Genomic DNA, 24794 nt, shown 5'->3' with positions numbered 1-24794 from the left:
GCTGGAACTCTGGCTCGCAGCCATGCTTCGACAGTGAGCGAGATAAGGCGCAACTCCGTGGTGCGAGGGGGGGGGGGCGTGGTAGCGTGTGTGTGTGGTCTGGTCTACTGTTTGGTACACAGTAGCCCCACGCAACCCCCAGTCGTTCCCTGAGGCTGTTTCGTCCACAGGCTTTGACACATGGTAAGCCTGCACGGTGGATGCTGGTTTGTGGTGAACTGTGCGATAACCACGAGACGGTTCGTCGTTGGCTTGCAGGAATGGCTGGCGGGCTTGCATCCCACGGCTTGGTGAACCGGCGGAGATGGACGAAATGTCGTGCTGGTAGCATCTACTGCCATCGCCACCGCTTCATCCATTATCGCAGCTGGCGCTCTTTCAGTCATCATCTTTGCTCCTCACTGCGACTTTCCCATCCATTGCCGGGCCGGATAACCACTGGCCGGCCAACTGCCCGTGAAGCTCGGCGGGCCTTCTCAGTCGAAGGGGCTGGAGGGCGGGCCGTCCTAGTGACGCTTCAACACAAAACCCCCCAAGACGATCACTGGTACATCGTGCCCTGGTAATGCATCCATCTAGTCTGAACCGGGAGGGCCTAGATTTCTGGCTAGAGTAGGAACGACAAAGGCTATGCCTTTTAGCTGGCCGAGGACTGGCCTCGCCTCCAGGGGATCCATGCGTCCGTGCCGGTGCCGAGAGGTTTCTCGGAGCGACTTGGCGGCCAACTGAGCGGATCTTTGACGGAGGGTAGGCCTTTTCGTGCCATCCTTTCGTTCGTTGGGGGCCCCGGGCGGGGGCTTGCTTCAGCGCGTGCAACCTGAACGCAAGCGGCCAGAGCCTCAAACGGGCCTCTCTCCGTTGCCTTACCCCCCGCGGTCGTGGACTTTGAGGATGGCGAACGAAAATTGTTTCAGTCTCTGTACGTGTACCGTTTACAAACAGAAGCGACTTTAGACTGGCTGATGCCGGCCAGCAAAAGCTGTCCCCGCTTGGTACAAAACGAACGGCTTCAAGTTTGCCAGTGGCTACGTACGGCTCGAGATACAAACGCCAATTGTCGGTGCGCCAACTCAAAAAGAGGGGGGGGCGCTGGCGTAAGACTCGTCACTATTCCATCATCAAACCCTCGAGCTCGTGTTTGCCTGCCCACCCGATTACCGATTACAATCAGCTGCAGACAGAAAGGCAGGCTCGGATATTTGCCAGCGGCTGATGGCTTGACACTTGCATGCGTTATGCACCATGTTTGTTGTGGCAGGGTGTGTTTTCATCTTCCTGAAGTATGTTCCCCCTTGTGGCCTCGTCCTGCGCCGAGCGCATCAGCGACAAGGAATTCGAAAGTAACGTACTGACAGCACTAACGGCCCGGCCAAGAGATCTCGCTGCCTGCCACAAAACACGATCAGGCTGGTGTTATTTGCGATCAGTCACATCACAAGCTATCCCCCCCTGAAAGCCGTGGCTGTGGCACTCGCAAGCCTTCCGGCACCCGGGAGGAATTGACGAATCTTGTCGAGACAATGACAGGATGTTGTTGCACAAACGCTGACCCCCACATCCTCCAAGTCATGGATGTGTCTCTCCCTCACACCCTCGCGCTCTGATACCCCCCCCCCTTCCACGTCAACATGTTCCGTATACTGTACACACGACAGACAGAGCTTTTCGCCCAATGGTCATTCGCCGGGGCTTGCCCCCGGGGGCAAGGAACGGTGACTGACAAGTCACTTGACCTATCCTATCCGTGGGATGGAATTTTGACGTGGTTCCAGAAGCCACACTTGCAGCCACTGTCTTACAATGTTCCTTGAAGCGCATCCGATGTACCTACATTTCTTTCGAGAGGACCAAGAGGTAGGGAAGGAGCCCTATGACTGTCATGGGAAATTCGATCAGAGTGTATATCGAGCGAAGGTGTACAATGTGGATCGATGTCTCTTCAGTCTCAAACAACAGAGCCGCGAGCGGCTATTCGAGGGTCACAGAAAACCATGCCAACGAACCCCCACGGACTAAATCGGGTCCCACGATTAATCCCCATTCTTTTCAGCATGGTTCAGATGGTGTGCGGATTTCGTCTCACGCGCCATCCAGACCTCGATCGTCCGTCTTGGCACTCTCCACGGGAACGACATGCCTGTGTATAATTGCTGAGGGATTCATATCTGATAGCGCCTCCGCAAGCGACATCGAAGTCGCCATGCCACCTACCAAGGTACATGCATCCGCTCGAGCGGGTATGGGGACATGTCAATTTGGGCCTGACATGTACGAGAGATGGGCAGAACCGTCTGCTCCGTCTAGACATGGCCACAACGCCGTCTGCGAGACCATTGACCCTTTTCATGCAAGCCTCGGCGAGACAAGGTATCCAAATGGGGCCCTATCTAGCAAAGCCGACATTGCATGAGCGGAGCCGAATGTAGCTTGCGGGAGGATGCAACCTGAGATACGTACTGCCTCGCAGAACCAACAGAGCAGGCAAACACTGGACCACGGCTTCTGAGCACAGAGATGGGCCTCTGGTCTAAGCACGTTGCATGGCCTGGTGCGGCCCTGCGGCGCCAGTGATGGTTATACTGTGTACGTTTCAACCCTTCGGGTGGATGAATGCGCCCTCGCTTGCTCGGCGGAGTGGCGCCAACACGGGGGCTGGAGACGGCAGACGCACGTATTGAGGTCTTGGAGCAATGGCGCCAATTCTGGGCTCGAAAGCTGGTTGAGGTGGTAGGGATATGCTGCCAACGACTGACATTGGAATCAGGGCAAGGCCATGCGCGTTGGTCCTCGTTTGGATAAGGCCCGCCTGCAAAGCATGCTGCGGGATTACGAAATCGAGAGCAATGGAAACCGAAAAAATAGTGAAGAAAATCATATCTCCGCGACTTAAGGTTGGGGCGGACTCGCACGACAGTTCCGGTCTTTGTTTCATCAGCCGTTGCGCCGCCCGTGGCCTCCGTCATGCAGGCCAGGCCGGCGCTCCGCAGCCAGTCGTCAAGCCCTGTGTGGTGTTGAGCCTCCATTGGTGGTCCCTCCCCCCTCTTCCATCTGCTTCGTGGCTGGCTCATCGAGAGGGAGAGGCTGAACGTAGTTGACGGGTGATAATGGGGGTTGCGTTATCGTGGCGGGCCTCGTACGAGCCAAGATTCGTCATTCTGCAGCGGTGGCGGGGGTTCTGGGATCTGCGGATTGCAACGCCTCAGATCTATACACGGTCGGTCAACGACGCCATGCCGTCTCGTGTGGTTTGATTCAATTGATGATTATTTAGTGTTGCTGGCCAACGACGTGTTTCCCCCCTTTGACCTCGACGTCGGGGTCCTCCGCACCCCGCCACGAACGGAAAGAATGCAAGCAAACGGGTGTGGCATTGCAGGAAGCCATTGACAGCGCAATGACCGTCGGGAAACGAAGTGCGCCCCCTCCGCGCTGGCGACCCCCCTCCAACATTGGGGTCGCACGATGCGTAGGTGGCGACGGGCCCAGGTGTCTGTTTGACACATTGGTGACACGGCGCGAACCTCCAGTCGGCCAGCCGCTCGCTCGCGCCATACAGAGACGTGTCGACAGACTGGACCGACCCAAGGGTAGGAACCGAGCAAAGGGTGGCGGAGGCGGCGATGGCGGGGGAGAGTCATCGCAGCGTCGCAACACGTCTGTCGACAGCCACGTACCGTGGGCGGCGTTCACATGTCACCCAGAGCTACTGGAAGGAGGAGGAGGCTACACGCGCCCAGGAGCTTGTCGATGTGTGCCACGCAGCTTGGCAGGGTGCTGCTGTTGTCGCTTCTCCTGCGTGCTACGTCTTGGCTTGGATGCCAGGCTGGCTGGCTGGCTGGCTGGCTGGCTGGCTGGCTGGTTGTCCGTCGCCTGCTTCGTCTTGGTCTTTATCAAGAAAAGTGCGGGGACGACTGCATCTTGACCGATCCCCTCCCTTCCCTCCCAGCCCAACGTGTACCAATCTCCCCAGACGGCCGTGATGGTGCAGAAGGCGAGCGTCGCGTCGCAGAAAGGGCGTAGGGAGAGAGGGGCGCTGAGTGGCTTGACGGCGTTGGCTTGGATCACGTTATCGGGCATGAAGCACAGGTGACGTGCGTGACGAGACCGATATGTCGGAGCAATTATGCATTTTGTTATCTGCCGCTGCTGCACGACCATGCTTTCGGATACGGTGGGCTATGAGTATGGCATCCGACTCTTCGGAAGTGGCTCGTTGGGAGGCCTTGTTGCCTATCAACATCTCCTCTCGACCCCTCCCTTTCTCAAGACGCATGTCAGATTCGAGAACTGGTCGACGGGATGCAACTGTTGGCCCCCCTCCCCCCCTGCTCCGCTCCCTTCCCGCCTCGCCATTCTCGTTCCTCCGTTCTCTCTCTCTCTCTCTCTGTCGACATCCCTCTCTGCTCTTGTCTCCTTGCCTGCCATTCGCCTGGATGTCCCATTCCATTCATCCGTTCAGCCATCCAGCCGTGCTTGTCGGCCAGCGTGTGTGTTTGCCTCTGCAGCCTTGGTCGGGTCTTTGTCAGCCTCCTGCGTCCAATGCACGTCGCCCGAAGCAGTCGGCGTCTGGAAGGGCCGGTGATCGCCACAAACTTGCAGCGTTCGAGGGATTTCCCGCGACATGGGGGTGGGAGGGGCGGCGGAGCACACAAGGATGCTGATAGACAAGCCCCCGCGTGAACAATGCCGGGCTGCCGGCCGGAAAGATTTCCATGCCGGGCGGGCAACCAGAAAACTCGCTCTTGGCCGCAGCATCGTCCCGTTTTTCTAGTCCGTTCCGGGTTGTACCCGCTCGCAGGCACCCTCTCTCCCTCCGGTTTCACCTCTTGCCAAGCGGCCCCGATCGAGAGGAGGATTTGCCCAACAACGGGCCAATGCTCGTGATACAGATGAGCTGTGTGGGGCAACTGGTCAACTTTGGCGGCTCATCGCCGTCGATGAATGGCATGGTTGGGCTGACTGGCTGAATCCTCCCCATTTCGACGTCACTTCTCTCGCGCGGAAGAAACGAGGCGGAATCCACGCTTCTCCTGCATCCTTCGTCCTCCTCCTCCTCCTCCTCCTCCTTCTCCTCCTCCGTTCAAGACGTCTCAGAGGCAAAGGCCACCTCGGGTGGGATGCGAAAAGAGGCACAGAACATGCGCTTCTTGGGGGCGACGTCGCGGACGTTGTAAATGGACATTTCGCCCTCGTTCGCGGCGTCTCCAGGCTTGAAGCGGACGCCAATCTCGTGGAAGATGCGGTCGCAAATGTCGAGGAGCGGCACCTCGTCGTCCTGCTTGACGGCGAAGCAGTGGACGTGCACCAGGGGCAGCTGGGCGAGGGTGTACGGCGCAAAGAGGGCCTCCTGGCCGTGGTAGAGGCCGCGGAAGTGGTGGACGAAGGTCGTGGCCGAGGCCGGCAGGTTCATGACAAAGTGGCTGACGGTCGCGGGCAGGGGGATGCGCGTCGGCGCGGGGATGGGGTCGCCGGGGCTCCTGTTGCGGGACGTCTTGGGGTGGAGGACGACCTCGTCGCCGCGCGCCGCGGCCTCGCGGACGAGGCGCGCCGACGCGTGGATGAAGGCGCGGCCGTCCTGGTTGAAGGCGCGGACGTACTGGCCGACCTTGTTGCGGGCGATGGCGGCGTCGAGACATTTGTAGCTCTCGGGGTTCATGTCGTTGGCGAAGACGAAGACGCCCTTGCGGCCCGAGGGGATGGCGAAGGGGCCGATGCCCGCCATGACGTCGGCGACGACCTCGCCCGGCTGGAACAGGCGGATGAGGCGCGAGTGCTCCGTCTCGAGCTTGCTGTTCCAGTAGACCTTGGAGTAGTCAAACTGGAACGTGCAGTCGTTCTCCTTGACCTCGACGTCCATGTCGTTGGGGCCGGCGAGGACCTCGTAGGTAAACGTGCGAAACTCGGACTCGGTGCCGACATTGTCCGTCTTGTTGATGACGGTGCGCAGCTTGGGGTTCTTGTCGAGGATGACTTGCGCAATGATGGACTTGTAGGGGAGGTACCGGTCGCGAAGGTTGAGATGAGCTGGTCCTCTCGTCAGCCATACGTGGTGGGTGCGTGTGAGAGTGAGTGTTGAAGCATACCGATGTGACCAGCCGTGTTGAAACCGACGGGGATCTCTCCGTGAAGGTCTTCCGGCAGGATCGAGCTGATGACATCCACTGCCGAGGGGTGAGTCCGGATTCAATCATGAAGGCACGGGGGATCTCCTCACGGTAAGACCAGTAATCGTAGTCGAGCTGAAGCTCATAAGGAATGACGGAAACCTCCTGGGCCTCGACAGCCGCCTGCAGCAGAGGGCCCCATGTCGACGGCGCTGTGAGGGCCGACGTCAGCGACCATCGCCAGTCTGTGTCTCACTCTCACTACAGGACGGGTCAAACTCACCGTCAGCCTTGACGCCCTCCTTCAGCAGAAGACACTTCTTTCCCGCCTCGACAGGATCAGGCTTGCAGGCGTTCAGCCTCTCCCACTCGAGCAGCTCACGGCCCTTGGTGAGCTGCTTTCGGAGGCGCGCAATGTTGCGGTTGTCCTGCACCGTGGCGGCGGCCAGGCTGAGCGTCTTGGCGAAGAGGGATCTGTCCAGGGTCGTGGCAGCGCGAGCGAGGGGCGCGTGGAGCCGGAGCATGGTGCCTTTTGCCTGGGGTTCGTCGTGCTGGTGTTTGCGTTTTAGAGACTTGGTCATGGTCATGCGGTTCTCCGATGGAGCAACAAAAAATCAAGGGGGGCAGGGGGGGGGAAGGTCAACGAAAGGCCTGAGGCTGTCACGTACAGACATGGTGGGCGTCCGAGCTTTCGGCTGGGAGGTTTTGAGTCTGTGTGAGTCGATCGATGGAGGGGTTCGCGTACAGGGAAAAAGACGTGGATATTCTTGTCGCGAGAGTGGCGGGGCGATGTGGCTAGTGCAAACTCATGTGGCTGTGCATCAGCTCGAGTGGTGACGTCCATGTTGATGAGATGCCCATGTGCGACTGATCAGACAGTCTACCACAAGACCTGTATGAAGTAGCCGAACCTTCGAATGAACAGTATTTTCTCTAGATCACTCACTCTTTTCTCGGAGATATCGCAGGGTCTTATATGGCTCGGAGACTGGCAGCGTCTGGAGACTCCATTTCGATCTACCATCGAGGAAGCGCTTTAGCTCAGTACATCACCATCGCACGAAAAGTTCCATCCCATTCTCAAGATGGCGCAGAAAAGAACTCTCGATTCCTTCTTCACGCCCACTGCCAAAAAAGCACGCCCCAGTGCCACCGGCCCGGAGGAGCCTGTAAGCCAAACACGCCCTCACCAACACATCTCAACTGACCGAGTCCAGACAACACACTCGACTCATGAGCATTACCCGTTCCCCATACTGGACCTCAGTCCATCAAGCACCCGCGAGATTACCTCCCTGCCCGCTCGCCCCGCCAAACCCATCACCTCCCACCCGGACCTCGACCTCCTCTCCTTTGAACCCTACATCCCGCCCGCCCTCGCCAAGGCGCTCTTCACCCACCTCCGCGCCAACCTCCCCTTCTACCGCGTCAAGTACAAAATCACCCGCGGCGGCGTCCAGACCGACGTGAACACGCCGCGCTACACAACCGTCTTCGGCCTCGACGCCACGGCCCTCTTCAACGCCGCCGGCCGCCCCGTCGACGCCACGTCCCGCGTCCCCATCGGCCCCGACAGGCGCTACGACCGCATCCCGCCGCGCCCGCTGCCCGCGTGCCTCGACGCCCTGCGCCGCTCCGCCGAGGCCGCCACGGGCTGCGCCTTCAACGTCTGCCTCGTAAACTACTACGCCACCGGCGCCGACAGCATCGCCTTCCACAGCGACGACGAGCGCTTCCTCGGCCCCGCCCCCGCCATCGCCTCCTTCTCGCTCGGCGCGCGCCGCGACTTCCTGCTCAAGCACAAGCCGTGTCCGCCGCGCGGCGACGCGCCGTCGCCGCGGCCTGCGCCGGGGACGCTGAGGTTTCCGCTCGGCTCGGGGGACATGCTCCTCATGCGCGGCGCGACGCAGGCGAACTGGCTGCATTCTGTGCCGAAGCGGAGCGGCAGGCATGCCGAGGACGGCGGGCGAATCAACATTACGTTTCGGCGGGCTGTCGTCAAGGGCGGCACGGAGAATTATTACAACTACAATGTAGGCACGGGTCCTGTGTACCGATGGGACGACGTCGCCAGGGAGATGAGGGTATCAAGTTGATTGGAAGCTGTCTGCAGCGAGAGCTACATGATACAAGAGAGCAAATGCAAAAAAAGGGGAAAATAAATGATGCCTCCCCCCTCCCCCTCCTCCCCCTTGCGATGTTTCCTAGGGTGGATGGCTGATGCATGTACACACATGCCGGCCTTGGCTTTTTTGCTTCTTATTTTCCCTTCCTGAACTGGGCGTTGGCAAAGTTGCGGAGTGCACGCAGGAACACTTGGTAGCCGACTTCCTGGTTGTCGGGAAGGCAGAAGATCTCCGTCAGGCGAATCGGCCACGGCGGGTATCCGTCGAGCTCGACATGGGGCCCGAAGAGAATGAGCAGATCGGGCTCAGGCATGATTCCCTCGGACAGCTCGGCTCCGATGAGATCCATGCCAATGTCCTTGGGCGACAGCTTGTTCTTCTGCGACATCTCGGCGAGCGTGCGCGTGAGGTCCACCATGGACTCGCGACCGTCCTCAGCCGAGATGAAGGAGATGTTGAGGTGGCGGGGGTCGGCACGGGCGAAATCGCCGAGAGCGGGGGATTCGAGGACCTCGTCGGCATGGGGCATGGAGACGGTGAGGGACGGCTGGTGACGGCCGAAGTAGGAGCGGAACTTTTGGTTGATCGACTGCTGTACATGGGGCAGGTACTTCTTGAAGATGCCTGCTGCGAATCAGTAACAGGTCCCAGTAACAGGTCCCGGGAACACAAAGAGTCGTGAAGCACTCACCAGTCCTCTCGTACACCGTCAGGGTGGGAATCTTGGCGCATGTGCACCAGACGGCAATCTCGGCCGCCTCGTTGACGAGCCTCTCGAGCTCGGCGCTGTGCCTGCCGCCCTGCCCAACCTTCAGGACTACACTCAGGTGTTGCGGTTTCTTCTTCAGTCCCTCGACGTCTCTCTCGATGAAAGCGGGTGTGCGGTGGTGGTAAAAGAGGATCGAGGATATGCGGTAGGCCACAATATGCCATGCCTGTCGTATCCTGATGTAGAGAGAGAAGATGCTGTGCATTATGGTGAAGAGGGCGAGGTGAAGCTTGTTGCGCAGGGCGCGTCGGAGACCGAACCGAGGGTGCGAGGGGACATCATGTTCCGCCCACTCATCGTCGTTGTCGTCTTCTTGGTCTATGGGCTTGTAGTCCTGCTCGTGGTCAGATCGAGTCCTCGTTCCCAAGGACTGGGAGTACGACGCACATGAATAATCTTTTTCCTTTCCGCCTCATTCAGAATTTTATTCGCTTGCAATATTTCGGCTTTGTAGAGCTTGCGGTCTCTCACGGGCATTGCCATGGCGGGCTGCTGATGTCGAAGATCGTCGGTACTTAGGAAGGGTCGTGGTCAATGTGTGTGACGTATGTCGGTAGCAAAGAAATGTAGACAGATGGACAGTTGAAACCAGCGAGGGTTGTGTAGCAGCGGTCGACGCGCTCACTAAGTAGTTGGCACACAAAATGCCACGTAAGGCGCGGTGTCGAGCAATCCGGAGCTGGCTTGGCAGATGACGACGAGGTGGTGAGAGTAGCAGCGAAATCAGCCATCCACCAGGCCCAAGTGCGAGGTACGAGGCGATTCAGGCGCGACCCACGTGCTTTGCATTGGCGGGCAAGGCTGGACCGGGCGCCTCTTGCCATCGTCCACCGTTCGCCGCCCCCGACGACCCGATCATTACGACGACAGGACGCGACAACGCCCACGCTGCGCCACCAGTCCGCTGAAGCTACCTGTGGCTTAGTTGCTTGGTGGGGTGTCAGCCCGCTGGCCGGCATGTTACCCCAGTGGGACGCATCCCTGTAGATCGCCCTCCACCGAAGACTGAGACCGAGACGAGTCGCAGTCCCGAGCACCTCCATTGACGCACCTCAGCTTCCACGATTCCAATCAGGCACCATTTGGGAGGGGTTGTGTCGCTGACCATCACCCACACTACCTTTTCTCTCGTCGGCGCTCCTGGCCTTTTGTATCGTTTCTGACGTCGCATCTCTCGTCATATATCACGGGTCTCCATCATACACCCTCGACGACACTGGAACAACGCGACGACAACAAGAGAGACCCCGTCGGCCTAACAACGCACTCGACCACGATTCGGATCTGCAGTCCCAACCAAGGCGTTTGATGTAGTCTGACCGAGATCAACACCCTCCCACACCAATTGCGACCGCCGCCATGGAGCGAGCTGGGTCGGGGACCGCCAAGTCCTTGTTTCCCAAAGGACCCAGCTTCTCCTTGGAGGACTTCTCCAGCAAGGACTTCATCGTCCGTGACTTTATTGACTCCCTCGCGGAAACGGCGGTGCCAGTCAACCGCCGATCGGGGCCCTCGCAGCAGGCTTTCGACTCGAAACCTCTGATCCGCACTTTCGAGAGTATGTTGTGTTGTGCCCCGAAACGGCATGCGGCGCATGACTGACAGCTACACGCAGGCGCCCTCTCTCAACTCGGAACCTTGTCCGAAGATCTCCAGGAGACCGAATCCGAATTGCTGTCGAACGTACGCCGAGCTGAAGCCCAACATGACCAGACACTCGAGACCCTCGGTCGCAAGCTCGACCAGTCCATGCAATCCTTCGAAGCGCTCGATCTGAACCTCAGCAACTCCAACGGCACACCCGACCGAAGCGGCAGGCAGGAAGTTGGAGGCAACGTCGCCGTGCAAATCGGCGAGAAGCTGGAGGATCTCGACAAGAAGAGGAGGAGGGCGCAGGATGCCATCTTTCTCATCCAATGCTGGCTCGAGGTCAGCGAGACCGGCCGGCTGTCGTCCCTCGAAGACATTCAGCGTATTGGCGGAGCAGAAAACAAAGTTCGATGCGCCGTCATTTCCCGCCAGCTGATGCGCATGAGCCAGAGGCTCGACCCGGCATCGTGGGGCCAGACCAACGGCTCACGCACAAACGGCGTCACCAATGGCGTGTCTGGTGCGAGCAGGCACAACACGCGCGAGGTGCTCGAAAAGTTCAGCGAGGGGCTTGAGCAGGAGCTGCTCAAGCAGTTCAACAACAGCTACCGACGACAAAACTTTGACGACATGATGGAGTGCGCCAAGGTGCTGCAAGACTTCAACGGCGGCGCCAGCGTCATTGCCGTATTTGTCAACCAGCACCAGTTCTTCATTGATCGCGACCAGCTCATCACGGACGAGGTCACCACAGACGGCGAGACGTGGGAGCAGCTTGCGGATCCCGACTCGGATCCTCCAGGCGTGGAACCCAGTCTGCAGTCTCTTATTGACGAAGTCAAGATTGTCATGCAGGAAGAGTCGTTCATCATCAAGCGCGCCTTCCCCAACTATGAAACGGTCCTCATCAAATTCATTCAGAGGGTGTTCCAGCAGTCAATACAACAGCGACTGGAGTTGGTTCTGGACAAGGCGAATACGGTCTCATCGCTGGCCTTCTTACGATCCCTGCACTCGTCGAGAGCATACATTAGCACTTTGATCGAGGATCTGAAGTCCCATGGCCTGACAGAGCACCCCGAACCTGCCTCGGCGCAGATCTCCCAGACCCTTGATCAGCAGATGGAGGAGCTGTTCGTTCCTTACCTTGTCGGCAACTCGTACATCGACAGGGAGAAGAAGAGCCTGGAGGAAATGTACAACTCGCTGCTCTTCAAGTTCACGGCTTTCCACGCCAAGAGGAAGAAGGCACCCACAGGCTTCATGGCCTCGCTGGCACAGCAGAGCACACAGCTCATGTCGTCAGCCAAGGATGCCTATCTTGAACGTCTGGACTCGTCTGAATTGACGCCAACGCAAAAGACCATGATGCTGCGTGTGGCCGGCCTGTCAGCCAACCGCGACAGCAAGAACGAAGTTGAGCTTACCGAGGAGGACGGCCAACTCCGGGTGCAGAACGCGAAGCGCATGATGAAGTGGCTGGCCGAGAGCGTGCGGCGGACGCTGGAGCTGGGCTCGGCAGTCGAGACGCCCAAAGATGTCAACATTCTGCTCAACCTCCTACTGTCCACGATGGGCCACGTCTACATCGAGACGGGCCTCGACGCTGCCCTCGACCAGTCCTCATCTCTCGAAAACGTAAAGACGGAACCTGACATGAGCTTCCTGCCCACCATTCGCCCGGCCGTCACCATCACGGCCATCATGGAGCGCTTCATCACCACCGTTCTCATCAAGCTCGCAGAGTCCAACACGACGGTTCGCCGCAACATGTCCTCGCAGACGAGGACCTCGATCGAGACGATTGAGAAGAAGACAAACAGCGTGATCCGCTCCTCCATTGACGTTCTCAGCAACTGGGTCTCCCGTTCGCTCTCCTCGCAGAAGAAGCTCGACTTCCGCCCCCGCGACGGCGAGCTCGACTCGCTCCAGACCCCGACGTGTCTGCAGATTAGTACCTTCCTCGCCAAGGCCGCCCGTCAGGTGAGCCAGGCCGTCGACGGCCACAACATGGAGGTCTTCGCGTCGGAACTCGCGCTCGCCGTCCTGGCGCTCCTCTTTGAGCACTTTAAGAAGTTCCAGGTCAACGCCACGGGCGGGCTCATGGTCGCCCAGGACATTTCAAAGTACGCCGCCACGCTCAAGGCTTTCGGCTCGCTGACCAAGGAGGTCGAGGCCGCCGTCGAGCTGCTGACCGAGGTCGGCTCGCTCTTCATCGTCGGCCCGGAGGCGCTGCGAGAAAAGTCGAGAGGCCTGGCTGTGACGGGGCCGACGGGCGTCGCGGCACGGAAGCTGACGAAGCCGGATTTCCGCGCCTTTGTGCAGAAGCGGGATGATGCGGCGTCGGTGGGGATTCAGGGCGTGCTGGCTGGGCTGTAAAGAGGGGAGCCTGCGTTTGATCGAGGGATTCACTACACGATGGAATGATACCAGATTTTCTGTGCCTTGTTCGATCGACAAACATGCCTGTGATGTCCTCTGTTCGTAGGACTGAGCGGTGCCGAGACTTTACCCATGCGTGTTTCATTCAGTCGTCTGTTGATACAATCTATCTTACACGAAGGATTGGTACAATGCGGTGACTACAAGCCAGCAATAGCCACCTCGACCCCCTGACGTACCTTAAACAGTCATGTTGTACACGTTCGAACATTCCAGCCGACATTCTGCTTCTGATCGCAGACGCTTCTGAACAGCCGACTCCCTCGAGGATGCTACGCTCCAGCCGCACCCTCAGTTTCAGCCTTGACCTCTCTCCCGACAGGTTCAACCTCGAGCTCGGTAGTATACGTATTCATATCCCGGATCTCCACCGTCAGCACATCCCCCACGTTCGTCTCGGCCAGCTTCGTCCCGACATCCAGCCTAGCCAGCGGCACGACGGCGCCGATGCCGTAAAAGTCCCGCAGCCGCCCGCGGATGCCAAACGGCAGCACGGCGTCGACGACAAAGGCGAAGCGCTCGGGGAGCGGTGCCTCGCCAAACTTCCACGCGCGGAGGAGGGCCTGGAAGATCCACTGCGTCGGCCCGTCGCGGTTGTCGACTTCGCGGATCTGGCGCTGGCGAGCCTGCAGGGCGGGGAGCAGGCGGGAGAGGGAGTCGTGGGACCAAGGCAGGGCTGAAGAGGCGGCGTCCACGTGCTCGCCGGCGTCGGTCGTGGAGGCGACGACGGCGGGGGCCGTGCCGCTCGCGCGCTCGTGGACGAGGGCTGCGTGGATCTGCCAGTGCACGATGAGGTCTGTGTATCGGCGTAGCGGGGAGGATGCCTTGGTGTAGGCGTCGAGGCCGACGGAGTAGAAGGGCGCCGGTCGAGCGGACAGCTCTGAGGTGCCGATGAGGCCGAAAAGTTGCTGTAGGAGGGCCGGGGGCAAGGGTTTCCCGGCGGCCGTCAGAGGGTCGACGACCTCCTCGCGAAGGCGTTTCAGCTCACCTGCGTTGCGGAGGGCTTCGGGCTGCGTACTGTACGGGGCTGGAATGTCGCGGGACTGGCACCACTTGGCGGCGACCTCGCCGGCGGTGTGCATCATGCGCTCGACCAGACGGTCGGCCTGGCTATAGTTCGAGTGCGATAATTTGATGAACGGGTCGCCGTTCCAGACCATGGATGCATTGGGGTCTGTGGCGTGCTCCTTGGCAGAGATGGGCCGGAAGGACACCTCTGGAGAAGGGAGCCTAGACTGCAGCGTGGGAAGCTGACCTTTGGCGGCACGGCGGTCCTTGAGGGCTTCGCCAAGGCGGTCGAGAAGGAGGAGGTCATCCCTATCCTCCGCCGTGAGCTCGTCAGCCGTCGTGATTTTCTTGACGGGAGGTCGAGGGCCGGGGTCCTTTCCGACAGAAAAGGCTGCATCGCCACCGCTCTCCAAAGACTGAAGGCCAGGCAGGATAGACGTGACCTCACGTTTCGTCATATGCACCACGTTGTGAACAGTCCCGGGCTCGACATTGTAGCCTAGGACTTCTCCCCCTTCGTTCACCTTGGCGCTAAAGGTGAGGACCGGCTTGCCGGGGTTCAGCGAGAACTTTTGCTCTAGCTCAGGCGGCAACATCTTCTCAGGGTAGCCAGCAAGGTAGAGACTGGAGGGCATGGACTCGATATAGGACGCCAGTGGTGACGCTGGGTCAATGACTGATGCTGGATCTGCGATGTGGATGTGAATCCAGTGCTCGCCAGCTACATCTGTCGCCTCGATGGAAAAGCCGTCATCGACATCTGCAGTCTGATCCGAGTCGACACAGAAGATCTTGGTCTCGCCCCAATCTCGGCGGGCGCCCGCAGCGATATCTGGCCTCATTGACGCCTCGACGTCGACGCTTGGACGACTCAGGCTGCCGCCCCTACTGATCTCCGTGTCTGGGAAACGGTATTCGTATCGGGCTGGAATATCCCACGGCGGAATCCAGCCGATCTCTTGCAGAAACGTAAAGGCTGTCCAGTGGGCGACCCAGTCCGATTCGCTGTATAGCTGGGTCAGGCGAAGAATCGAGGATCCCAGACTATCAATCTGAGACGCTTGAGGAATGACCCTCCTGCACGCCCACAGCTCCATGAAGCGTATGTACTTCAAATCCGATTCTTCCCACTGGGGCAGATCTTCCGCCATCTGGCTGCTGGGACCGATCATACCATGAGGGGTCCAAGGCCTGTTCCTCCGGTTGGCGGTGACAATGGCACGCGCTCGTAAGATGAACCGTCCGAGATCGTTCTGCTTCAAAAGGGAGGCAGACTGTCCGGGGTTGTCCCGTAGATACGCCCCATCGACAAGGCGGCGCACCCTTGACTCGACCAATTGCAACAGGGCAATATCTGAGCCGGGCTGCACCTCGTAAATGTAGTTCCTTCGATGCCACTTTGCGTTCAGCGGTCGAAACCCCCAGCCGTGACGCTGCAGAGCAAGGTGAACGGCATACAGAACATGGGACGAGAACGTGCTGCCCTCCCGGAGAAATGTGGGCAGCATCCGATCAGCGAGTTCCTCTAGGCTTAAGTAGGTGCGCTTGTTCGGGTCAGCCACATGCTCGCTGGCACCATCCATGTATTTCAGAGAAGATTGGTAGAAGTGAACGGCCTCTGCGTAGAACTTTGTCAATCTCCCCTGCAAGTCGGCTGCCGTTCTCAAAGCATTCGCAGTGCGCACGTGGTGCAAAACGTTGCGTGGTCGGGTAAAAGGCTCCGATGGGATCAGGTCGACAATGGGCTGTAGAACGGCAGGGTCGACATAGTTGGTGACAGTGAAGAGAGCAACCAGACTCTGGTAGGCCAGCACCTCGCCCGTGTTCAGGTAAAAATACTGCAGGCCGTGGTGGCGACCGAGGCAGATGGCGAGGACTGGCAAGCGGCTGCCACCGAAGCGCGTCTCCACGAGATCGCCGGCTAGGAGAGCGGATGTCTGGCCTCGGAGGTCTGACAGAACATCGCCATCGTACAGGTCGTTCTTAGCTTGCCTAGTGTCGTGCTCGTCGGTGAACGTGCGAACAGTCTGTGGCCTCGTAAGGAAGTTCCCCAGTCTTTCGTTGAAAGGCAGGTCGTCTAGAAGTCTGTGAGCGGATGCCTGGTTCTCCTGTTCCCATACACGAAGCCTGTCGCGAACGCTGATTCTAGGCTGATCATGCTCGGCAAGACTCGTGGACAGGTTATCGAAGCCCTCTGCATCGTTCACAGACTGCGTAACGGTCGCAAGAGTCTGGCAAGTAATAAGCATTCGCAGAAGAAGTCATGAGAATGGTGCAACACTCACTCGCTGAGCTGCCGGGCGAGCCAGCAATGAAGCGGAAGCAGCTGAGGGTTGGGTTCTAGAGCATCCGCTTGTGGGAGATACAGCTTCCGCGCAAGCGGAGACACATCTGCGGCAGATATAGGGCCGTCGTATCTGCTGCAACATTCTGGCCATGAAGTTATCGGACTGTTGCGCTGACTGAATGAGTGCGGGTGGATCTCTCTTCAGCGCGACAATCGCTCACAAAATTTCGTGTCCTGGAGGAAGACGTTGCAGGACATGAACGCGAGATCACGTGACTCGATGTGCTCCAGGTACGTACATTTCCGAGATCCCCTGAAAATGCTCAGTGCGTCCAGTCCATGAACATTGAGTAGTCTACCACGTATATGGCCGAGTCATTTGCCCCCCAGCCTTGTTTGCAGGCAGTCAATGATGTCACGGAATTTTATTCGAATGCAATGCGTTTTCCGACTACGAGCGACGGCTGAAAGCGAAGGCAGGAGACCGGGTCTCTGTGTGTGACAGTTGTTCAGGCTCAATGATGTATATACTTCAGTACTCCAGTCCCTCTCCTTGTTCAAGTCTTGTAGGCTCTGGCTACCTTCCTTCGTAGCTTTCTCAATATTTTGCAGCAAAGCCCTGGTATCGAGCCTTGTCTTGCTTTATTATCTGTTCTGGTATACCGACATTCTGTTGCCTGCACCACAGTACTGATCCCGATTCCCAACGCAGGTCAAGGTGCAGTCGTTCGCTGACACGGTGGATCCAGCAGCGAAAGTGTCTCCGCAGTAACCTGCACAACAGGTCAGATGATGAAATATTGGGGTCGTTGATGAACCACCAAGGCAGACAGAAGAATATTGGATGAAAGGCGCGAGGAGAGGACGATAGAGGGAGCGGTGGTAACGAGGCTTCTTCAGTGACTTACATTCTTTCCCAAACTCGGCTCCAAAGTAGTCAAAGCCAAGGCAGAGGTTAGCACATTCGTGCAACGTCATGTTGGCCTGTGAGTATTGGGCGCCCGTCAATGATCGGCTTGCGCTGCCATCGGTGCGGCACTCGACATAGTACCAGCGGAAAGCGACCCTGGTGCCCACGACTATCTGAGCCGGCTGGGTGGGCTGAGGCACCGTGTTTCCGGGTAGTTTGTACATGAGCATGCGGTTACCGGCACCGCAGAGCTGCTTGTCGGGGGCTCCGGGGCAGGGCATGTTGCACGCGGAGAGGTCGACAGAGTAACCGCCGTCGATGGTGTTGCTGTACCAGCACTCCTTGCCGAATTCGACACCGGCGTATGCGTAACCCGCGGCCTTGGCGAGGCACTTTTCGACCGTCATCAAGTCATCCGTATAGGAAATGCTGAGGGCACGAGCGTTAGGAGGCCTGTTCCAGCAACCTACCAGCTCGTAGGAGCCAGACTTCTGGACGGCTACGGGCTTGGAAGTGCTTGTCGTCGTTGGTTGCGTCGTGGTGACGGGAGACGTGGACGTAGTCTTGGGGGCACCGCTGACGAGAACCGTTGTATCGCAAAAACCGTACTCAGACTGACTATATTGTGAGTAGAGACGAGTCAGCAAGATCGAACCTCCTTCTGGATCAGGGCCCATTCTCAGCATACCAGCCTTGGAGGTTGCTGCACTCCCAGTCCGAGAGACCACAGTAGCCCGCAGCGCCGCAGCAGTTGCCATAGTTGTACTTTGTGTCGGTGCACTTGTACTTGTTGTCGTAGCCGCATGTTCCGTCAGGGCTGGGGGTGAATGGCGTGGGTGCGGGCTTTGTAGACCTATTACATAAGATTGTCAGCGTTTCCATGAACCACAAGGTCGTCTGCGAGAGGCTTATCATACGTCGCAGTGGCGGTGGTGACTGGTGCTTTTGATGTCGTTACTGCTGAACCATCGCATGCGCCGGACTGGCATTTGCCGGCACCACACTCGGCTGCAGTGCTGCCGCACCTGAGATAATAAACGAGTTGTCAGTCTTTGGAGATCTTGCACGACTTTTGCCATTCTCAGGCAAGGGGTAAACAGACTTTCCTGCGTTGGAGCAGCACTTGCCCCATTTCCCGCCGCACTCCAGAAAGCCAAAGTCTTTACCGCAAGACCCGTTGAAACTGTAACCAAGACCTGGGCAGTTTCCTTCCTGACAGTTTCCGATGGCACAGGAAGCGCTAACGACGTTCACGATTAGCTCGTTTCACCCCGAAGCTGGGTGTTCGGGGCTTGGGGAGACATACTCTGTAGAGCCGCAACTGGGGGAAGTATGGTCAGCACATAGTATCAGACGCTTGGGAAGGAAAACAGCCATCCAAACGAGGCTACTCACCGGTTATCAGCACCACAACAGTCTCCAAATTCAGAGTTGATGCAGGTGACGTTGTTCCCTGTGCGCAGTCCGCACCCACCGTCCTTGGACACGGGGATCTCGGCATCTGTACCATGTCAAGGTCAGCTCCGCCATGTTCGGACGTGACTGCACCAGCGTTTGAAGAGCAGCATGGAGAGGGAGGGAATGGGGACTCGGTCCGTACTCGTCCTGCGGCAGTAGGTCTCTCCAGGCACGAACGCGTAGCAGTCAGACTGAACAGTCGGGTTCAGCTTGTAGAACTGGGCCATGGTCAAGCTGTATCGCTTGAGGTAGTCCTGGCAGGTATCCCAGGCGTTCGATTTTGACCAGGCACGACAGCTGCCGAGTTCAAAGGCCCGCTCGACCAGCTGGAAGGGCGAGGCCTCGACGAGGTCTCCCGAGAAATATTTGCCTCCATATTCAGATGGCGCGGCGTGCGAGACAGCAGCGTAAGAGGCAATGGCCGTCAGCAGGACGGCGCCGCCTGAGTGAAGAGGTTTCATGATGGCGAGTCCGGTCTGGCTCGACTCTTGACGAAAGATGCGGCAATGACTGGAGCACCTCGGTTGGGAGTTGCAACGCGTCGTGCAGGTGACCGACTATATGACACGATGACTTGCCAAGTAGGTATGTGGACTTGGTATGAAGTATGAAGCCACAAGAACAGTCCCGGAGAGAGGGCAGACGAAGAGGACGGCAAAGAAGAGGAAGAGGGGGATGCGGTCAGGGCGAGCTTCTGGCTCTGGCCCGAGAGCCCGTTCGATCCAGCTGGTCCATCATTCTTGTTTTTTCCGTCTCCCTCTCGCCTGGCTGCGGAGCACCGCGATGCCGAGGCAGAGTATGTAGCATTGCGCGCGAAGAACACGGCCTGGGAAGAAAGGTACACGGCTGTACCTGTGAAGTCTCGGGGTTTCCAGCGGTAGGTAGGGATGTGTGCGCTGGAAGGCGCATGGCAATCAGGAAAGTGCATGATGAGTAAGAGGCACTTTCCAGGGCATGCTAGCGCGTCTCGCCGCATGCATCAGGGAGGGTAGGCCGTGCCACGCACCATGCATCCTATCTGCACGTTGCGCTGAAGAATCGGCGGCCACCTCCCGGATCAGCTTTCCGCGTATGGATAAGTGGGAGATGAGGCAAGGCTAGGTAGCGTTAAGCTTGATCCTGCAAGGTCAAAATGCCTGGCTACCTTGGGCGAGGTAGTTCGGCAAAGTCCCTATGCAGGCAGGGAAGCGAGCAGAGGGTCAGCGGCCGCCTCGGACATCGGTGTCCGGCCCGATCCTGGTCTAGGCCCTGCGAACTCTGGCGAGGGGTCCTTGGAAGTGCAGTGCTGAGCTAAAAAGCTTAGGGGTCTCGATCCCCACTTGGCAGCGTCCGGGGAAGCTGTCAGTCGACCAGGGTGTTCGGGTGCCTGCCCTTAGTGCCAGGGGAAGGCCTGCAAGGGGAAGGCGGCTTGGGGGCTCGTGGCTGACGGTTGGCTGTTAAGCGACGACCCCTGATGATGAACAGGTGGGCAGTCGGATCCGATCTGGTCTGGCCAGCCTCGCCCCTTGCCTTGCCCCTCTACATACCGCGAAGCTTCCACCTCCCTGGTATGAACTGCAGGCTCCAGTCATCAAACATCATCCATCATCTGCATCGAGCCGTCCATCAACCAGATCATTCGTTCCAGCTGCCTATTTGGACGACCTATTTTCTCATTTCACGCTGTCACGAGAACACTGTTCGACGCCGCCGAAACTGCCCAACTCTACAACTCTTTCCCCCCACCTTGGTCTCTTCCGCTTCGTCTTCCCTCTCGCACCTACACCCTTCCTCTCATTACCACCCCGCCCCCACCTCGCAGACATCTTACTCGCTTCATGCTACCAGCAACCATGGTGCAGGGTCTGCTGTCATGTCCGGCCGAAATCACAGTCCAGATCATTTCCCTCTGCGATGGACTCGCTGACATGCTGGCTCTCGCTTCCACGTGCAGGCAGCTGCATGTCCTGTGGAAGAAGGCCGCCCCGCCACTCATCTGGTCGACAGGGCGGAGGGACATTACTGCCTTTGAGGAGGCCTTGATGGCGGTGAGTCGGATTCCGCGGAGGAGTCGGCACCCTGTGTTCCAGGCTCACGACGCCTGAAGTGCCACCGAGCACATGGCCTGTCTTGCTCTCTCGCTCACCCCGCCCCCATCTTACCCCTACCTTCTCATAATACACGCTGACAGGCTATATTCCTCTCCCACAGGTCCGCGCGACGAACCTCGTCAGACCCGCCTTTGAGGCTGGTGAGCTGCCGCCTCGCATCACTTCCGTCGGCAAACTCACTGGCGCCTCGCGCAAGCCCAGTCATGCCGAGCTCATCCAGGTCCTGCAGATGCAGCATGTGGCCGCATGCCTCGAGCACATGTTCTTCTACTCTGACAAGATGATTTTTGGACAGTCCAAGTGGACCGGTCTTGTGCATCCAGATCCACCCAACTCCAGCATAACGGGTCCCGGCGACGACGAAGCCGAACACGCTCGCCTACTCTCCCAATGGAAAGTTAACTTCCGGCGGGCCACCTACAGGCTCTTCCTCGCCGGCGCAGTTCTTGCACATGCCTACCATGAGCCCTTCTTTCGATCCCTTGAGCAGGGCGAGAGGTACTTTTCAGAGCCCTCGACTCGCGAGTCCCGGGAACGGGACAATGACTATCTCGGCACCTTTGCTGTCTATAATCACGAGCTTCTGGGCGACAAGAACGCAGAAGCCTTTGGGCCCCTTTCTAGCTGGCTCGTAAAGACTGCGAGGGCAGAAGCGTCTAGTCGAGGTTTCATCCCTTACTGGAAGAGGCCAGCCTACCTGGCAGAGAGATCCGAGGAAGAGGAGGAGGAAGAGGACGACGATGGCGAAGGACGTGACGGTCCCTTGACCGACCAGGACGTTTTCCCCCTCTGGGAGCTTATGCGCATGTGGACAGCTCATGAGCTCTCGCAGATCCGACTCGACTGGGTCAGGGGCACCAATCATCATTCGCCGCACTCGGAATGGATGAAGCATCTGGAGCCCTCTCAGGTACGGATGACCTCGGTCGTTCTGTTCGGCACCTTTCAGCTTACCGAGTTGACCATGCCTGCTCGAGTCAAGGACACAGAACACACAGTACTCATCGCGACCCCTGTGACTCCATCGAACGCAGGAGATCGCAGCACCAACCCCACGACCTCTGTGCACGTACTTGACGGTCCGCTGCAGCCGTACTCGTGGAATGTGCAAGAACGACTGGCCTGGATGCCCCTTCCCTCGGACCGTAGTGAGCAGGATCCTGGCCCCGGGCTCGGTTGTAAGTTTTTCAGCTACATTTTCGACGTGTACTGGAGCAGAAGATTCACGAACATGGATACGTATTGGGCCAGTGCGCCGATTCACGAGTTCGTCGCCGGAGCAGAAGCTTTCCCCGAGGGCGATGACGGGCGGGAGAATTACGGCTTCGGTTTTCTTGAGCGGATTTAGGATCCTGCCTACATCAGATTAGCCTATTCGTTTGGTCTACATGTACATCACTACCTTGTACCTGCACCACCCAAGGGTTCCTCTTTCATCAGCTCATGTCCCCTCCCTTAACCCCTGTTCCCGGCACGGCACGACGTGGGGGCTGCAACGTGCATCGACCAGCTCCGCAAAGCTTACATTGCTTGACGAGCAGGGATTAGGGGCCACAGAAGACTTGACCTCGACCCTATGCGCCCTCGGTCTAACCATCCCGGTCACAATCTTTGCAAGAAGTCTTGTCACAAGGGCGGCCCGCTACCCCAGGCGTCTCACAGCTCTCGCAGGAAAGACTGCGCAGCACAAGAGCGTCCGTCATCATGGCCAAGCACAGGAGACGGCCCCATACAACCGCAGGCACCTCGGCAACGCAGGGCTGCTCTTCTCTGATAGATCTATGGCTCGCCCCTTGGTCTGACCTCCGTCACCGAGGTTGACAAGAGCGGCTGCAGACCCTCTCGTCTTCCCCTTCGCTCTCCATCACTTCATCGTCCAACGTACGAATCGTCTCTTTTGCCCATCAGATTCCCGTCGGATTCATCATGTTGCTTTGGTCGTCGCTGCTCCTTTGCTGGGCTGCCGTCGTCATGGCACAAGGCTGGCCAGGCCCCAGATCTGTCTCAGGTACGACCTACTCGGCGAGACAGACTGAGGGAGGCACAAAGGACTACGTCTACAATGGTAAGTTCTCTAGTGCAGACTTTTGGAACTCCTTCTAGTTGGTGATGGGACGTCAACATGGCAATACAGTATACTAACGCTGGTTGTAGTGCGCGACTATGGCACCCTCCGACCGAAACTAGTGTACAACTGTAACCTTGTGCCTGCTCTTTGCAAGAATGCCAGAAACTATCTGGGAGGCGGAACAACGTCACAGTTCCACTTCGACGCCTTCCGTGTGCAGAAAAAGCGCGATGCTGGTCGCAACGCAAAGAAGTCGCGTGTGGATGCGCGTCGCGATGAGAGCTGCCCTACCAGCTGGATCAATAACGGCAGGTGCCCTGAGGGTGATCAGCCTGACTGGACCTGGAAGAGCGGTGGGCAGATCAACCCATTTGTGAAAGCACAGATGCACGTCGAGGATGGGGTTCAGCACAGAAACCGACTTGCCAAAGTGGAGGAAGTTCGAGTGGCCGATACTAATGAACCACTGGGTTACAGAGTCGAGACCCAGTCTACCCCATACGGAGCCATTCTGTCCTGCGATGAGTTTCCAGCGGCAAGCTGGATTGAAGGAGGCAACGGAGCCAGCACATACTGTACGTGAAGCACCTCTCTTCTCATTTTCATTCGAGCTGCACATGCGTGAAAACCCATACTAGAAAGGCTGACAAGAGAAAGGTGCACCGATCTCTGCGGGCTGCGCTGCCTCGGCGTCCACTGCAACAGAGCAGGACTGGCAAGGCGACGGCCACAACGCACTTGGCCGCTGGTTCACTGCCATGGCACAGGGCAAATTAACGCCCTTTTCGCCCAAGCCGGATTACACGATATTCAAGTTTGACTATCTGGCAGACAGCAACCAGGGCGCCACGGTCGGCGATGCTGTATGGGTCGAGGTCCGTGGGAAGAAGCGCTACTGCTTTGGGCCGAAGCCATCAAGTGGAAGCGATTGCCAGCCGACTTACCCCGATGACCCGGCGCCTGTGAACCCCTGAAGCAATCAAAGACTTGGAATCCCGAGTGCGAGCAGACGGTGCTCCCTGTTATGGCTCATATTCTTGTTGTTTTTGGACTGTACTTTGTTCCTGGATGGATCATGGGTTCTGCAGCCAACAAACATGAACGGCTCTAGTTTGTTTGTTCTCGCACTAGATCGAATGAATTACACTACTACAACCGATGGGCTTCTGGGATTCGCCCGGCCAAAAACATGGGAATTGTGCTTCGTGCTCGTAGAGTGACCAGCTGGCGTCCTGTCAGCCCTGGACGTGGAGCCTTCACGTGCTCGTGCCAGTCGTTCAGAGCTCGGTAGGGAGATGGAGTGAGCTAGAATCAGCGTTGATCTCGTTTCCTCACGGGGATGCGGCACGACGGGCAGACTAGCATGGATCGCTAGTGAGCCGACTCAAGGGTCCAGGGGTCCAGGGGTCCAGGGTCCAAGGGGTAAGGATTAAGGGTCCTGGACTAAGGCAGCGCCGTTCACACAGACCAGGGCTCCGACGGCCACGATGTCATGGTCGGCTGCAGCCGTCTCATGCCACCTGCCTTTCCGAGCTCGAGCTATAGATCCGAGGAACTGTGCCGCACGGGAGAAGAAACTGCTCTCGTCAGCGCGAAATACCTCACTTGAGCCAGGCCTTCGGCCTTACAGGGCCAGATTACCCCGACCCCCTGCGTGGAATATCGGCGTGGGGTAGAGAGCAGTAGGCGCCATTGGTGGGGATTCCATGGGATATACGCATATGGTAGCGTCGGCCACTCGACACGTTTGGTCACGTCGTGAACCGCCTCGCTGGTCAAAGGCGCGCTTCTTTTGGGGGGCACACCCTCTGATCCGAGCTCTGAGATGCAGCATGCAATGACCGAGGAGAACTGCAGCTTCAGAGCCCCTGCCGTTCTGCACGGCACCGGGCTCAGAATGCAGTGTCAGCTAGCTGGGCGCGTCGAACAACCGAGACATATA

The 24794-nt window shown here is 58.3% G+C and overlaps 8 protein-coding genes across 8 annotated transcripts; 4 read left to right on the top strand and 4 right to left on the bottom strand.

Annotated features, from left to right (window-relative positions):
- Positions 1 to 5080: 5080 nt before the first annotated feature.
- Positions 5081 to 6685, bottom strand: TRM5 (tRNA(m(1)G37)methyltransferase; the record flags this gene model as incomplete). Its single annotated transcript, XM_028643099.1, has 4 exons — positions 5081 to 6024; positions 6084 to 6161; positions 6215 to 6316; positions 6388 to 6685. 4 exons carry the CDS (start codon positions 6683 to 6685, stop codon positions 5081 to 5083), a joined length of 1422 nt encoding a protein of 473 aa, XP_028493234.1.
- Positions 6686 to 7189: 504 nt separating this feature from the next.
- Positions 7190 to 8200, top strand: ALKBH3 (Alpha-ketoglutarate-dependent dioxygenase alkB 3; the record flags this gene model as incomplete). Its single annotated transcript, XM_028643098.1, has 2 exons — positions 7190 to 7273; positions 7322 to 8200. The coding sequence occupies 2 exons, from the start codon at positions 7190 to 7192 to the stop codon at positions 8198 to 8200; spliced, it is 963 nt and encodes a 320-aa protein (XP_028493233.1).
- A 163-nt stretch (positions 8201 to 8363) lies between these two features.
- Positions 8364 to 9482, bottom strand: D7B24_009019 (uncharacterized protein; the record flags this gene model as incomplete). The annotated part of the gene is made up of 3 exons (XM_028643097.1): positions 8364 to 8854; positions 8922 to 9333; positions 9387 to 9482. The coding sequence occupies 3 exons, from the start codon at positions 9480 to 9482 to the stop codon at positions 8364 to 8366; spliced, it is 999 nt and encodes a 332-aa protein (XP_028493232.1).
- Positions 9483 to 10358: 876 nt separating this feature from the next.
- Positions 10359 to 12968, top strand: SEC10 (Exocyst complex component 5; the record flags this gene model as incomplete). The annotated part of the gene is made up of 2 exons (XM_028643096.1): positions 10359 to 10557; positions 10615 to 12968. The coding sequence occupies 2 exons, from the start codon at positions 10359 to 10361 to the stop codon at positions 12966 to 12968; spliced, it is 2553 nt and encodes an 850-aa protein (XP_028493231.1).
- Positions 12969 to 13303: 335 nt separating this feature from the next.
- On the bottom strand, positions 13304 to 16288 carry D7B24_009017 (uncharacterized protein; the record flags this gene model as incomplete). Its single annotated transcript, XM_028643095.1, has 1 exon — positions 13304 to 16288. One exon carries the CDS (start codon positions 16286 to 16288, stop codon positions 13304 to 13306), a length of 2985 nt encoding a protein of 994 aa, XP_028493230.1.
- A 683-nt stretch (positions 16289 to 16971) lies between these two features.
- D7B24_009016 (uncharacterized protein) lies at positions 16972 to 19155 on the bottom strand (the record flags this gene model as incomplete). Its single annotated transcript, XM_028643094.1, has 8 exons — positions 16972 to 17099; positions 17235 to 17854; positions 17925 to 18089; positions 18154 to 18261; positions 18339 to 18476; positions 18543 to 18557; positions 18632 to 18737; positions 18837 to 19155. The coding sequence occupies 8 exons, from the start codon at positions 19153 to 19155 to the stop codon at positions 16972 to 16974; spliced, it is 1599 nt and encodes a 532-aa protein (XP_028493229.1).
- A 1371-nt stretch (positions 19156 to 20526) lies between these two features.
- On the top strand, positions 20527 to 22132 carry D7B24_009015 (uncharacterized protein; the record flags this gene model as incomplete). The annotated part of the gene is made up of 2 exons (XM_028643093.1): positions 20527 to 20721; positions 20885 to 22132. The coding sequence occupies 2 exons, from the start codon at positions 20527 to 20529 to the stop codon at positions 22130 to 22132; spliced, it is 1443 nt and encodes a 480-aa protein (XP_028493228.1).
- Positions 22133 to 22755: 623 nt separating this feature from the next.
- On the top strand, positions 22756 to 23826 carry D7B24_009014 (uncharacterized protein; the record flags this gene model as incomplete). Its single annotated transcript, XM_028643092.1, has 3 exons — positions 22756 to 22849; positions 22939 to 23427; positions 23510 to 23826. The coding sequence occupies 3 exons, from the start codon at positions 22756 to 22758 to the stop codon at positions 23824 to 23826; spliced, it is 900 nt and encodes a 299-aa protein (XP_028493227.1).
- Between the last annotated feature and the right edge of the window lie 968 nt (positions 23827 to 24794).

Source organism: Verticillium nonalfalfae, assembly GCF_003724135.2.
Source record: "Verticillium nonalfalfae strain VnAa140/NRRL 66861 chromosome Unknown scaffold_86, whole genome shotgun sequence".
Lineage (NCBI taxonomy): Eukaryota > Fungi > Ascomycota > Sordariomycetes > Glomerellales > Plectosphaerellaceae > Verticillium > Verticillium nonalfalfae.
Note: the sequence above shows the minus strand (reverse complement) of the source record. Positions and strands in the feature narration are given on the sequence as shown.